At 36.9% G+C, this 13,106-nt stretch overlaps 1 protein-coding gene across 11 annotated transcripts in view; it reads left to right on the forward strand.

The window, feature by feature from the left end:
• DLG1 (discs large MAGUK scaffold protein 1) overlaps positions 1-13,106 on the forward strand; it is a 241,778-nt gene that overhangs the window by 146,848 nt on the left and 81,824 nt on the right. For all 11 annotated transcript variants that reach the window (XM_081831903.1, XM_081831904.1, XM_081831902.1 and 8 more), the window contains one exon: positions 1,872-2,016. In XM_081831903.1, coding sequence (XP_081688029.1) covers positions 1,872-2,016 — 145 coding nt within the window. The remainder of the gene's footprint in view (positions 1-1,871; positions 2,017-13,106) is intronic.

Genomic DNA, 13,106 nt, shown 5'->3' on the forward strand with positions numbered 1-13,106 from the left:
CCACCCTCAAATCCTGTTCCTTGCACAATCTTCACATCTCATGAAATGGGAACTTTATCCTTCTATTTGCCCAGGTCTAAAACTTCAGGATCATTCTCCTTCCTACTCCTTATTGAATCCCTTAGCAAATCTTGTCAGCTCTTTTATCTGTTATCTAACGCTGCTTAAGAAAACACAAAAATTAGTGGCTAAAACAACAACAATAATTATTTACACTTCTGTAATTTGGGTAGGGTTCAGCCAGGACAGTCTGTCTCTGTTCTGCATAATGTCACCTGGTAGCTGAGCTACGGCCAGGAAATCGACTTCCAAGTTCAATCATATGTGGTAGACAAGTTGGGTTGGCTGTCAAGTGAGAGCTCAGCTGGAACTGTTAGCCAGTGGTCTCCCCACATGGCTACATTAGGCTTCTCACAGGATGGTGAGAAAAGGGACATACCAAAAGACAGGCTCCAGTGTGTGGCATTTATCAGTCCTTTCTTTGCATCACAGTTATTAATGTCTCATTGGCTAAAGCTAGTTACATAGCCGAGCAAGGTTCACTGTAGGAAGGGATATGAATACCAAGATGCATGGCTCACTGCAGGCCACCAAAGGAACAGTATGCCACAGCTGTATATTTCAAAATGCAGGCAGTCCTTAGGTAGACTGATCAAGAAAAAAAGGCTGAAATTTCTAAAAGTAGGAATAAAAGGAGACATAAGGAAATACTTTTATTTATGAACAATTATATGCCAACATATTAGATAATTTAGATGAAATGGACAAATGTCTAGAAAGCCACCACTACCACTTTTATTGAGACTGTATTGAAGAGTCTAGCCAGAAAAATAAAAAGACATTCAGATTGGGAAGGAAAAAGTAAAAATTAGTAGATTACATCTACAAATACAGTTTTACTTGTATATAGAAAATCCTAAGGAACCTACTGATAGAACTAGTAAGTTTAGCAAGGTCAGTTCTGTTTCTATAACAGGAGATAGATGAATGACTAATAACTGAAAAAAGTCTCGACTGTTAATTAAACAGTGAAAGTAAAAACTTAATGTACAAATTGAAACACACTTTTTTATAAATTGTTACTGTTCAGTGTTGGCAAAAGCCTGAGTAGATGGGTATGATACACTCATTTTCTATGGTAGTGAGTATAAGTTTATTAGAAGTCATTTATTTAGAACAGTTTTAAATACCTGTTAATATTGGAATGGCTTAATATATTATGATATAACCACACAATGGTATACTGTGCAACAGTTTTTTAATTCTGTGTGTCCCAACATGGAAAGATCTCTTAGATACCTTATATTAAAAATCCAGTTGTAGAATAAAAACTTTAATATAGTCTCATTTTCTTAAAAAAAAATCTAAAATATACCTACATATATTCATAAATACCTTAGAGTAGAAGAAGGAATAGGCTTGGGGATTGGGAGGAATAGGGACTGGAATTAAGATTGGCTATTTCAGGGGCACCTGGGTGGCTCAGTTGGTTAAGCAACTGCCTTTCGGCTCAGGTCATGATCCTGGAGTCCTGGGATCGAGTCCCGCATCGGGCTCCCTGCTCAGCAGGGAGTCTGCTTCTCCCTCTGACCCTCCCCCCTCTCATGTGCTCTCTCTCTCTCTCTCTCTCATTCTCGCTCTCTCAAATAAATAAATAAATAATATCTTAAAAAAAAAAGGATTGGCTATTTCATTAACACACATAACTTCCTGTTGTGATAGTAAAAATGGGTATTTTCTTTTCACATACTTTTATATTCCTTAAATCGCTCCTGCTTTTTCCCTGTGTTTTGGTATAATTGTTTATGAGCAAAAAGGAGAAAGCTAGTGAAAATGTCCTAAAACAAATGTCTTTCGGGATTTTCTCTTAGGTGAATAGTGTGTGTTTGGAAGAAGTTACTCATGAAGAAGCAGTAACTGCCTTAAAGAACACGTCTGATTTTGTTTATTTGAAAGTGGCAAAACCCACAAGTATGTATATGAATGATGGCTATATACCACCTGATATCACCAGCTGTAAGTCTCTTTGCTTAAATCTCTCATATTTCCCTATTTTTAAATATTTTAAAGGAACTATGTTAAGCATTTTAACTTAATAGTTTTTAAAAGTCAAATTTAAATCAGAATCTTGATAGTAAGAAGGGTGTGTCCTTTTTCAAAGTTTTATATAGGTAACAGTCACCAAAGGTATTTGAGAGTAATGCACATTCTTGTTTTGTTCTAATAGTTTTGGAATGTAGTGCAGAAATTTACTTTAACAAGCAATTCTTTTAAAACCATGGTAATTTTGAGGTTTCTGGTGCTGCTAGTTCATGGACTACACTTTAAGAAATACTAATATTAAATATTTCTAAAACTTGGGCTTTTCTATGCTCTGTTATGTGAGCACAGATATTATTTTTGTACAAACTCCTAGTGTATTACCTAACTGTATTTGTATACAGTACAATTGTATTGCCTAGAAATAAACTGTTAATGAAAAGTACTAATGTAATTTTAAGTTTCCTGTTTGATTTTCAGTTTCTTTTTTAATGTACAAGCTGAGATAAGATTTAAATAATGTACTTGTGTTTGTTGAAAAATGGAAGTTTTATTTCTTTGGTGCATTGAGTTGATATTAGAAGCACCCATGTGTACCAGAGACCTTAAATGTACTCTCTGTAGTCTGCTTTTCCAAGTCTTCCTCCTTTAAATTGTAGAATTTTAGAAATATTTGTGGTTTTATAAATCGCAAGATTCCAGTTTTAAAACTGTCAAAGTTCATTACTGTCATTAATCATTGTAAGTTAAATATAAATTATATTTTGAAATGGATATACTGTCTTCCAGTGATACATCTTTATTATCTAATCATTGATTTATTAATTAGTCAAGTAAAACTGAACTTTTTAAAATAGTATTCAGGGGGCGCCTGGGTGGCTCAGTCGTTAAGCGTCTGCCTTCGGCTCAGGTCATGATCCCAGGGTCCTGGGATCGAGCCCCGCATCGGGCTCCCTGCTCGGCAGGAAGCCTGCTTCTCCCTCTCCTGCTCCCCCTGCTTGTGTTCCCTCTCTCGCTGTGTCTCTCTCTGTCAAATAAATAAATAAAAATCTTAAAAAATAAAAATAAAATAAAATAGTATTCAGTCTCTTCAATGGAGAAGGATGAGGTCTTTTTTTTTTTTAATACTTCATTTGTGTCAGAACAGAACTTTGCTACTTGTTTAAAATTCTCACATGCAGTTGGTCTTACACATGAACTTTATATAAGGGCTTTATGTATTTTTATTTGTGATTAGACATGCAAATTCACTAATAAACTATTTTATGCACCAGTGTAAATATCAGTCTTATTCATTATGCTGCCTTATCTATTCAAGTAAACAGTTCGTATTTGTAACAGTTGTTCTGTGAACTGAGAATTGGTGTCCTGATTATGACTAAATATACAAACAGCCAGGCTGCTGCTTATATGTCAAACTGAAAAAAAGTTATTTTTTAATTGAATTATCCCTTTTTACATATTCTAATATAATATATAAAAAATAGAAGAGCTAGTCCTGAAGAGTAATAATTAAGTAATGATTGGTTGTTTTCCTTATAGGCATAGATATATAATCTTTCTTTTTTTCATCTATTGAACTAATAGAACATTGTGAAAAAGTTGTTTACCCTTGCTAGTTCAGCTCTTTCATAAGGTTCTATTTCCATTCCCATTTTCTTAGGCAGCTACAATTATGAATTTTGTTATATACTTCGAGCCCACGTTCATACTACGTAGGCTGTTCATATCATTTATCTATGTGTTTTTTAAAAAGCATTTGTGATTCAGGGCATCTAGGTGGCTCAGTTGGTTGAACGTCCAACTCTTGGTTTCAGCTCGGGTCATGATCTCAGGGTTGTGAAATCCAGCCCTGCATCAGGCTCCACACTCAGCACAGAATCTGCTTGAGATCCTTTCCCCCTCCCCTGAATGCACGCGCTTTCTCTCTCTCTCTCTCATATAAATAAATATATAAAATCTTTTTTTCAAAAAGGCATTTGTGATTAAAAACTTACAGGGGCGCCTGGGTGGCTCAGTTGGTTAAGCGTCTGCCTTTGGCCTGGGATCAAGCCCCACATCTGACTCTGCTCAGCAGGGAACCTGCTTCTCCCTCTTCCTCTGCCTGCCGCTATGCCTACTTGTGATATCTCTCTATCTCTCTCTGTCAAATAAATAAAATCTTTTTAAATTAAATAATAAAATAATAATAACTTTTTACAGAAATTATTTTTACCTATCACCATTTCTGAAGTCCTTGCCATCAGACTCTCCAACTTACTACCTATCCCTTATGTTGTCCTCTAGTGTCCTCCTCATCAATCTGGCTTTAGTCAGTAAAGATTTTAGGGTCAGGCCCATTGTCCTTGCCACTACTATTCATGTTGTCATTCTTAGTGATGTCCAGCCAAAATTCACACTGATGACTTATTCAACAGTCTGGCCTCTTTGTTTCTTGATCTCTTTTCTTCCTAACTATCCTGCCCTCCACTCCACCTCAAATACATGCTTCCATATAATAATTTAGATCTTAATCATTATCTGGGCACCTGAGTGGCTCAGTCAGTTAAGCCCACAACTCTTGATTTTGGCTCAGGTCATCTTCTCAGGGTTGTGGGATTGAGCCCTGAGTCAGGCTCTATGCTCTGTGGAGAGTCAACTTGAGATTCTCTCTCTCCCTGTACTTCTGCCCCTCCCCAGCCCCGTGCGCTCTTCTCTCTCTCCCTCTCTCTTTCTCTATTTCTAATAATAAATAAAATCTTTAGATGTTTTCATTATCAGTATCTTCACCACCTCAATTCTTTGACTGCATACCTCCGTTCATTTATCCCTATTCTAGCAATTCATCCTCATTTTGATCTTCCATCCTTTGACACTACAACTTGATTGCCCTCTTGTGTCTCCATTTGTCTGTGTTTTTTAGCTTAGCTTCCATGATTTGTCATGATACTCTCTTCCTTGCACATATCTTCTATTCCCTTGCCCCCACCCCCTCTTCCTCCTTGGCAGAATCCCTGCCGAGGTTCAGTTTGCTGTCTTCCTTCATTCCTGCTCCCTAAAAAAGCAGAACATCGCTGGAGAGAAGTACAAAACTGTAGTTTGTTATGACCATAAATTTCAGATACGGTCATTTTGTAACCAAAATATAGATAATAACCAAAATAGGATACCCAGGAATAAAAGTAGGTTTCTTATTGAAGGGAAAAAAAAGTGCATTAGATCTAATAGAGAAGAACATAGTTTCTCTGCTGACATTAGAATGCTCATTCTGGTGCACTATGTGTCTTCTCGCTTTTAATTTATATTCTTTTCAGCTGGAAGGCCTCGTTGAACTTCTGCCTTGGTCACTGATCTCTTCCCACTTTTACTTCAAGTACTTCCACTTGCTTCTCTTCTAAACCTTGGAGGGCTTGGATCATTAACCTTGATACCTAAGGACAAAAAATTAGGCTCCCTTGTTTTGTAGTTCCCTGGGGAATCTTTTCAGTTAGGATGTGGGGTATAGGAAATAGCATTGTTTTATCTGATCCTTCTTTGGGGCTGTCATTTCTTTGATAACATTAATTTTTAGTCTCTGCTGTGTTGAGATACTATGCCTTATAGGTGAGAATGACTCTTCCGGAAAGATCCATTGAATAAAAACACAGTCTGGATATGGCAGGGGGAAAAGTACCTTTTCTGGTTTGTGCACTTGACTGAATTTCTTGTCCAGTTGTATATTGTTGTCATTGTTCGAACCAGAATTGATAATGCAGCAAAGAAATTTGAGTCAAAAATCAGTAAACTCTAGACTTTAAAAGGCCGGTGATTACAGAGGTTCACATGAGTATCTGTTGCATTAAAGCAACATGCCAGTTCCCTTGAAAATCACAGATATTCTTGCTTATCACCCAGAAAAGACTTTGGACTTTGATAGTCAAGAGCCATGATAGAAAGCCCTTTGGCTTGAATGCAGAAGAGCATCTTAAATACGAACTAGACAGAAAAGAGTTACTGTCGAACACTGCAAACCTATAAAATGAAAGATACACTAAACTTCAAGCCCTATACTATCAGTAGACGTTGTAACTTTTTCATTTTTGTATGATTAGAGAGAGATGTACCCATGCTGATAGAGCATACATTTTTTCCAGTACGCCATGATTTCATTTATTAGCAGTTGTCTTTTATACAGGTCGCTTCACAATCCTTTTACCTCTCAAGCCACTGTAATAATTTGAACTAATGATCCTTGTATTTTTGTACTCCTGATTGTGTTACAATGCTTTGTGCATAGAAGACCATATATAGTGAAAGAAGAGACTGATGGTTAAGTAATGTATGTTACAGCTAAATTTGGAAATGCTTTGTAACTTTATCATAAAGCCTCAGGAAATTAAATACTGCTTTCAGTGTGTTTTGATAATGATGCAAATAATTCAGATGTGTTGTGTTTTTTTTTTTTTCGTATTTTTAAAGATTTTATTTATTTACTTGAGAGAGAGAATGAGAGAGAGAGAACACATGAGAGGGGATAGGGTCAGAGGACGAAGCAGACTCCCTGCCGAGCAGGGAGCCCGATGCGGGACTCGATCCCGGGACTCCGGGATCATGACCTGAGCCGAAGGCAGTCGCTTAACCAACTGAGCCACCCAGGCGCCCAGATGTGTTGTGTTTTTAAAATTACAACTGAAATGTATTGCTTATTTTCTTTTTTTTTTTTTTTTAGAGAGAGAGAGCACACAAGTGCAGATAGGTGAGGGGCAGAGGGAGAGAGAGAGAGAGCCTTTTTTTTTTTTTTTAAGATTTTATTTATGAGAGAGAGAGAGCGTGAGAACAGGGTGAGGGGCAGAGGGAGAAGCAGACTCCCCGCTGAGCAGGAAGCCCAATGCAGGGCTCGATCCCAGGACCCTGGGATCATGACCTGAGCTGAAGGCAGTCGCCTAACCAACTGAGCCACACAGGCGCCCGAGAGAGAGAGAATCTTAAGCAGACTCCATGTTCAGCATGGAGCCTGACTCAGGGCTTGATCTCATGACCCTGAAATCATGACCCAAGCCGAATCAAGAGTGGAGCACTTAACCTACTGAGCCACTCAGGCACCCCTATAATTTTCTATTCTTAGCTCTCACTAGAATTACAACCTATCTATGATATTTACTATTATTAAAAGGAACCAAGCAAGAGGGGCGCCTAGGTGGCTCAGTTGTTAAGCGTCTGCCTTCGGCTCAGGTCATGATCCCAGGGTCCTAGGATCGAGCCCCACATTGGGCTCCCTGCTCGGCAGGAAGCCTGCTTCTCCCTTTCCCACTCCCCCTGCTTGTGTTCCCTCTCTTGCTGTGTCTCTCTCTGTCAAATAAATAAATAAATCTTTAAAAAAGGAACCAAGCAAGAGATAGTTTTTGCTTATTTTTTATTTTTGCTTTTTACCAGGTTTCCATTCTTTTATGCATGCATTAAAAAGAATAATTATAGGGGTGCCTGGGGTGGCTCAGTTGGTTAAGCATCCAACTCTTTTGATTTCAACTCAGGTTATGATCGAGCCCCACATTGGGCTCTGTGCCCAGTGGGGAGTCTGCCTGAGATTCTCTCCCTCTCCCTCTTCCCCACCCCCACTCACGTGCATGCTTGCATGCTTTCTCTCTAAAATAAATCTTTTTTTAAAAAAGCATAATTATAAATTGGGTTGACAGATCTGAGCTGGTATCAGAGCATAGAGGTTTTCTTTAATAGATTTTATATTTTAGAGCAATTTTAGATTCATAGCAAAATTGAGCCAGAAGGTAGAGAAATTTCTCATAACACCACCTGCCCCCATCCATGCATAGCCTCCCCTATTATCAAACACCACCTGCCCCCATCCATGCATAGCCTCCCCTATTATCAGTGTCCCCCACCAGAATGATACATTTGTTACAACTGATGAACCTACATTGCCACATCTTACCCAAAATTCACAGTTTACATTAGGTTTCACTTTTAATTGTACATTCTGTGGGTTTGAACAAATATATAATGACCTGTTTCCACCATCATGGAATCATATAGAGTAGTTTCACTTACTTAAAAATCCTGTGTTCTACCTGTTCTTTCTCTCCTCTAACCTGTAGCAACCACTGATTTTTTTACTGTTACCATAGTTTGGCCTTTTCCAGAATGTTATATAGCTTGTATCATACAGTATGTAGCCTTTTGAGGTTGGCTTCTTTCACATAGTAATATGCATCCAAGGTTTCCCATATCTTTTCATGGCTTATAGCTCCTTTCTTTTTAATGCTGAATAACTCTTTGAGTGTATCACAGTTTATTTATCCATTCACCAGTGGAAGGACATCTCGGTTTCTTATAAATTTTGGAAATTATGAATAAAGTTGCTTTAAGTATCTGTGAGCAGGTTTATGTATGGACATAAGTTTTCATCTCCTTTTGGTGAATACCAAGGAACATGATGGCTGGATCATATGGTAAGAATATGTTTAGTTTTATAAGAAATGGCCAAACTGTCTTCCAAATTGACTGTACTCCAGCCATGAGAGTTCCTGTTGTTTGACGTTCTTACCAGCATTTGATGTTATCATTGTTCGGTATCTGGGCCATTCTAATAGATGTACAACAGTTTTAATTAGCATTTTCCTGATGACATATGGTGTGGAGCACCTTTTCATATACTTATTCACCATCTTTGGTCTTTGGTGAGGTGTCTGTTAAGGGTCTTTGGCACATTTTAAAATTGAGTTGTTATCTTACTGTTGAGTTTAAGAGTTCTTTGTATATTTTGGCCCACAGTCCTTTATCAGGTATGTCTTGCAAATATTTTTCTCCCAGTCTGTGGCTGATCTTTTAATTTTTTAGACAGTGTCTTTTTCAGAGCAGAAACATTTTAATGAAATCTAGCTTTTTTAGTCTTTTTTTTTTTCATGGATCCTGCCTTTGGTGTTATATCTAAAAGGTCATTTCCATATCCAGAGTCATCTAGATTTTCTCCTATGTTATCTTCTAGGAGTCTTATAGTTTTGTGTTTCACATTCAGGTCTGTGATCCATTTTGAGTTAATTTTGTAAGGTTTATGTCTAGATTCATTTTTTTTTTCTTTTGCATGTGGACGTCCAATTGTTTCAACACCATTTGTTGAAAAGACTGTCTTTGCTCATACTGCCTTTGCTCCTCTGTCAAAGATCAGTTGACTATATTTATAGTATGCTTCTGGACTCTCTGTTCTGTTCCATTTATTTTTCTGTTCTCTTTCCAATACCACACTGTCTTGATTACTCTGGCTTTATAGGAAGTCTTGAACTCAGGTAGTCTCAGTCCTCCAACTTTGTTCTTCAATATTGTGCTGTCTTTTGTGGGTCTTTGCCTCTCCGTATAAACTTTAGGATTAATTTGACAATATCCACAAAATGACTTGTTGGTATTTTGATTGGGATTGTAGTGAATCTGTAAATCAAGTTGAAAAGAACTAATTAGGGGCACCTGGGTGGCTCAGTCGTTAAGCGTCTGCCTTCAGCTCAGGTCATGATCCCAGGGTCCTGGGATCGAGCCCCGCATCGGGCTCCCTGCTCCGCGGGAAGCCTGCTTCTCCCTCTCCCACACCCCCTGCTTGTGTTCCCTCTCTCGCTGTGTCTGTCTCTGTCAAAAAATAAATAAAATCTTTTAAAAATAAATAAATAAAATAAAAAAGAATTATCTTGACAGTATTGAGTCTTTCTACCCATGAACATGGAATATTTCTTTATTTAACTCTTCTTTGATATCTTTCATCAGAATTTTATTGTTTTCTTCACATAGAGCTTCTGTACATTTTGTTAGATTTATACTTAAGTATATCGTTTTGGGGGTGCTGATGTAAATGGTATTGTCTTTTTAATTTCAAATTCCACTTGTTCATTGCTGGCATATAGGAAAGCAATTGACTCTTTTTGGCAATTGACTTTTATATATTAACCTTGTATCCTGCAAACTTGCTAAGATTGCTTATTAGTTCCAGGAGTTTGTTTTTTTTTTTTTTTTTAAAGATTTTATTTATTTATTTGACAGAGAGAGAGCACAAGTAGGCAGAGTGGTAGACAGAGGGAGAAGGAGAAGCAGACTCCCCGCTGAGCAGGGAGCCCGATGCGGGGCTCGATCCCAGGACTCCGGGATCATGACCTGAGCCGAAGGCAGTTGCTTAATGACTGAGCCACCCAGGCGCCCCTCCAGGAGTTTTTTTGTCGATTCTTTGAGATTTTCTACATAAATGATCATGACATCTGCAAACAAAGAGTTCTGTTATTTCTTTCTCAGTCTATATACCTTTATTTCCTTTTCTTGTCTTGCCACATTAGGTAGGACGTTCTTTACTCGTTCCTCTTCTTAATGGTAAAACTTCAAGTTTCGCACTCCTAAGTTTATAGATGCTCTTTAACAAGTTGATGATACTCCCTTCTGTTCCTGGTTTACTGAGAGTTTATATCATAAATTGATACTGGGTTTTATCAAGTGCTTTTTCTGCAGCCATTGATTTGATCATGTGACTTTTCTTCTTTAGCCTGTTGATATGATAGATCATATTAATTGATTTTCAAATGTTGAACCAGCCTTTGCATACCTGGGATAAATCCCATATGCTTATGGTTTACAGTCCTTTTTATACATTGTTGGATTTGATTTGCTAATAGTCTGTTGATTTTTCCATCTATGTTCATGAGAGATATTGTTCTGTAGTTGTTTTTTTTTTCCTTGTAATTTCTCTGTCTGGTTCTGTTGTTTGGGGTAATGCTGACTTTGTAGAATGAGTTAGGAAGCATACCCTTGGCTTCTGTCTGCTGGAAGAGATTATAGGGAATTGGTGTAATTTCGTCCTTAAATATTTGTTTGGTGGAACTCATCAGTGAACTTAGCTGGGCCTGATAGATTCTGTTTTGGAAGGCAATCAATTATTGATTCAGTTTCTTTAATAGATACTGGCTGTTCAGATGGTCTATTTTGTGTGTGTGGCTTTTGGCAGATTGTGTCTTTCAAGGAATTGGTCCATTTCATCTAGGTTATCAAATTTGTGGGCATAGAGCTGTTCGTAGTATTTCTTTATTATCCTTTTAATGTCCATGGGCTCGTCGTGATGTCCCCTCCTGTCATTTCTGATATTAATAATTTTTCTTCTCTTTTTTTCTTAGTTAGCTTGGCTCAGGGCTTATTAATTTTATTGATCTTTTCAAAGAAGCAGCTTTTGGTCCTACTGATTTTTTCTTGATTTCCTGTTTTTAATTTCATTGATTTCTGCTCTAATTTTTTATTTCTTTCCTTATTTTAATTTGCTCTTCTTTTTTAGTTTCATAGGGTAGAAGCTAAGATGACTCATTTTAGATTTATAGTATTGAATACATTCAATACTATAAATTTCCTTCTTAGCATTGCTTTCACTCTATCCCACAATTTTGATACACCATGTTTTGATTTTCACTTAGTTCAAAATATTTTTTAATTTCTCCAGAGATTTCTTTTTTGATCCATGTATTATTTAGGAGTGTATTATTTAATCCCTACATATTTTGAGATTCTCCAGCTATCATTTTGTTACTGATTTCTTTTCATTCCATTGTGATCTGAGAGCAGACATTGTATGATTTATTTTTTTTAATTTGTTAAGATGTGTTTTATGGCCCAGGATGTGGTCTGTCTTGGTGAATGCTCCATGTGAACTTAAGAAGAATGTATGTTCTGTTGTTGGATGGAGTAGTCTATAGGTATCCATTATATCCTGTTGATGAATGATATTGTTGAGTTCAACTATGTCCTTACTGATTTTCTGCCTCATATATCTGCCCATTTATAAGAAAAGAGTGTGGATCCATCTGTTTCTCCTTGCAGTTCTCTCATTTTGGCCTCACATAGCTTGACACTATTGTTGGATGCATACATGTTAAGGATTGTTGTATCTTCTTGGAGAATTGACCCTTTTGTCATTATGTAATGCCCTTCTTTATCCCTCATAACTTTATTTATTTTGAATCTTCTGTCTGAAGTTAATGTAGTTACTCCCACTTCCTTTTATTAGTGTTAGAATGGTAATATCTTTCTCCATCCCTTTACTTTTCATCTATGTGTGCCTTTATAAAGTGCCTTTCTTATAGACAGTATATAATTGGGTCTTGTTTTTGATCCACTCTGATAATCTTGGTCTTCTAATTGGTGCATTTAGACCATTGATCTTCATAGTGATTATTGGTACAGTTGGATTAATATCAATTATATCTGTTACTGTTTTCTATTTGTTGCTCTTGTTTCTTTGTCATCCACTCTTTTTCTGTCTTTTACAATTTTATTCAAACATTTTATTCCATTTTCTCTCCTTCCTTAACAGTTACAGTCTCGCTTTACTTTTTTTCAGTGGTTACCCTAGAGTTTGCAGTATACATATCAACTAATTCAAGTCCACTAACACTGTACAGCTTCACAGGTAGTGTAAGTACCTTAAAATAATCCTAATTCCTCACTCTCATCCCTTGTACCATTGCTGACATTCATTTCACTTATACAAATACACATATATATATATATACACATAAGCAAATACAGTTGAATACAGTGTTACTACTATTAGTTTCTGAGAAGTAAGATGTAATTCTTATCTTTGTACCTCTGTCAGTATAGTGGGTTTTTTTCCCTGTGACTTCTTTTAAGATTCCTCTCCTTCCCCCCACCTTTTTTCCTCTCATTTGAAAGGGATATTTCTACATGTAATTTTCTTGGCATTTAACCTAATTGGTGTTTCCTGAGCTTCCTAGATTTATGGTTTGATGTCTGACGTTATTCTTAGTCATTATTGTTTCAAATATTTCTTCCATCCTTTCTCTCCTTCTACATTTGGTATTCCCATTTCTTACATGTTACACCTTTTGTAGCTGTCTCACCATTCTTGGATATTTTGTTTTGGGTTTCTTTTGTTTTGTTTTATTCTCTTTTTTCTCTTTGCTTTTCAGTGTTAGTGGTTGCTATTGAGATATCCTTAAATTCAGAGATTCTTTTCTCAGCCATTGCCAGACTATTAATAAGTCCATCAAAGGCATTCTTCATTTCTGTTAACAGTGTTTTTGATGTCTAGTATTTCATTTTGTTTCTCTTAGAATTCC

The sequence above is a fragment of the Leptonychotes weddellii genome, chromosome 1, assembly GCF_054177405.1.
Source record: "Leptonychotes weddellii isolate Sample4059 chromosome 1, ASM5417740v2, whole genome shotgun sequence".
Taxonomy (NCBI): Eukaryota; Metazoa; Chordata; class Mammalia; order Carnivora; family Phocidae; genus Leptonychotes; species Leptonychotes weddellii.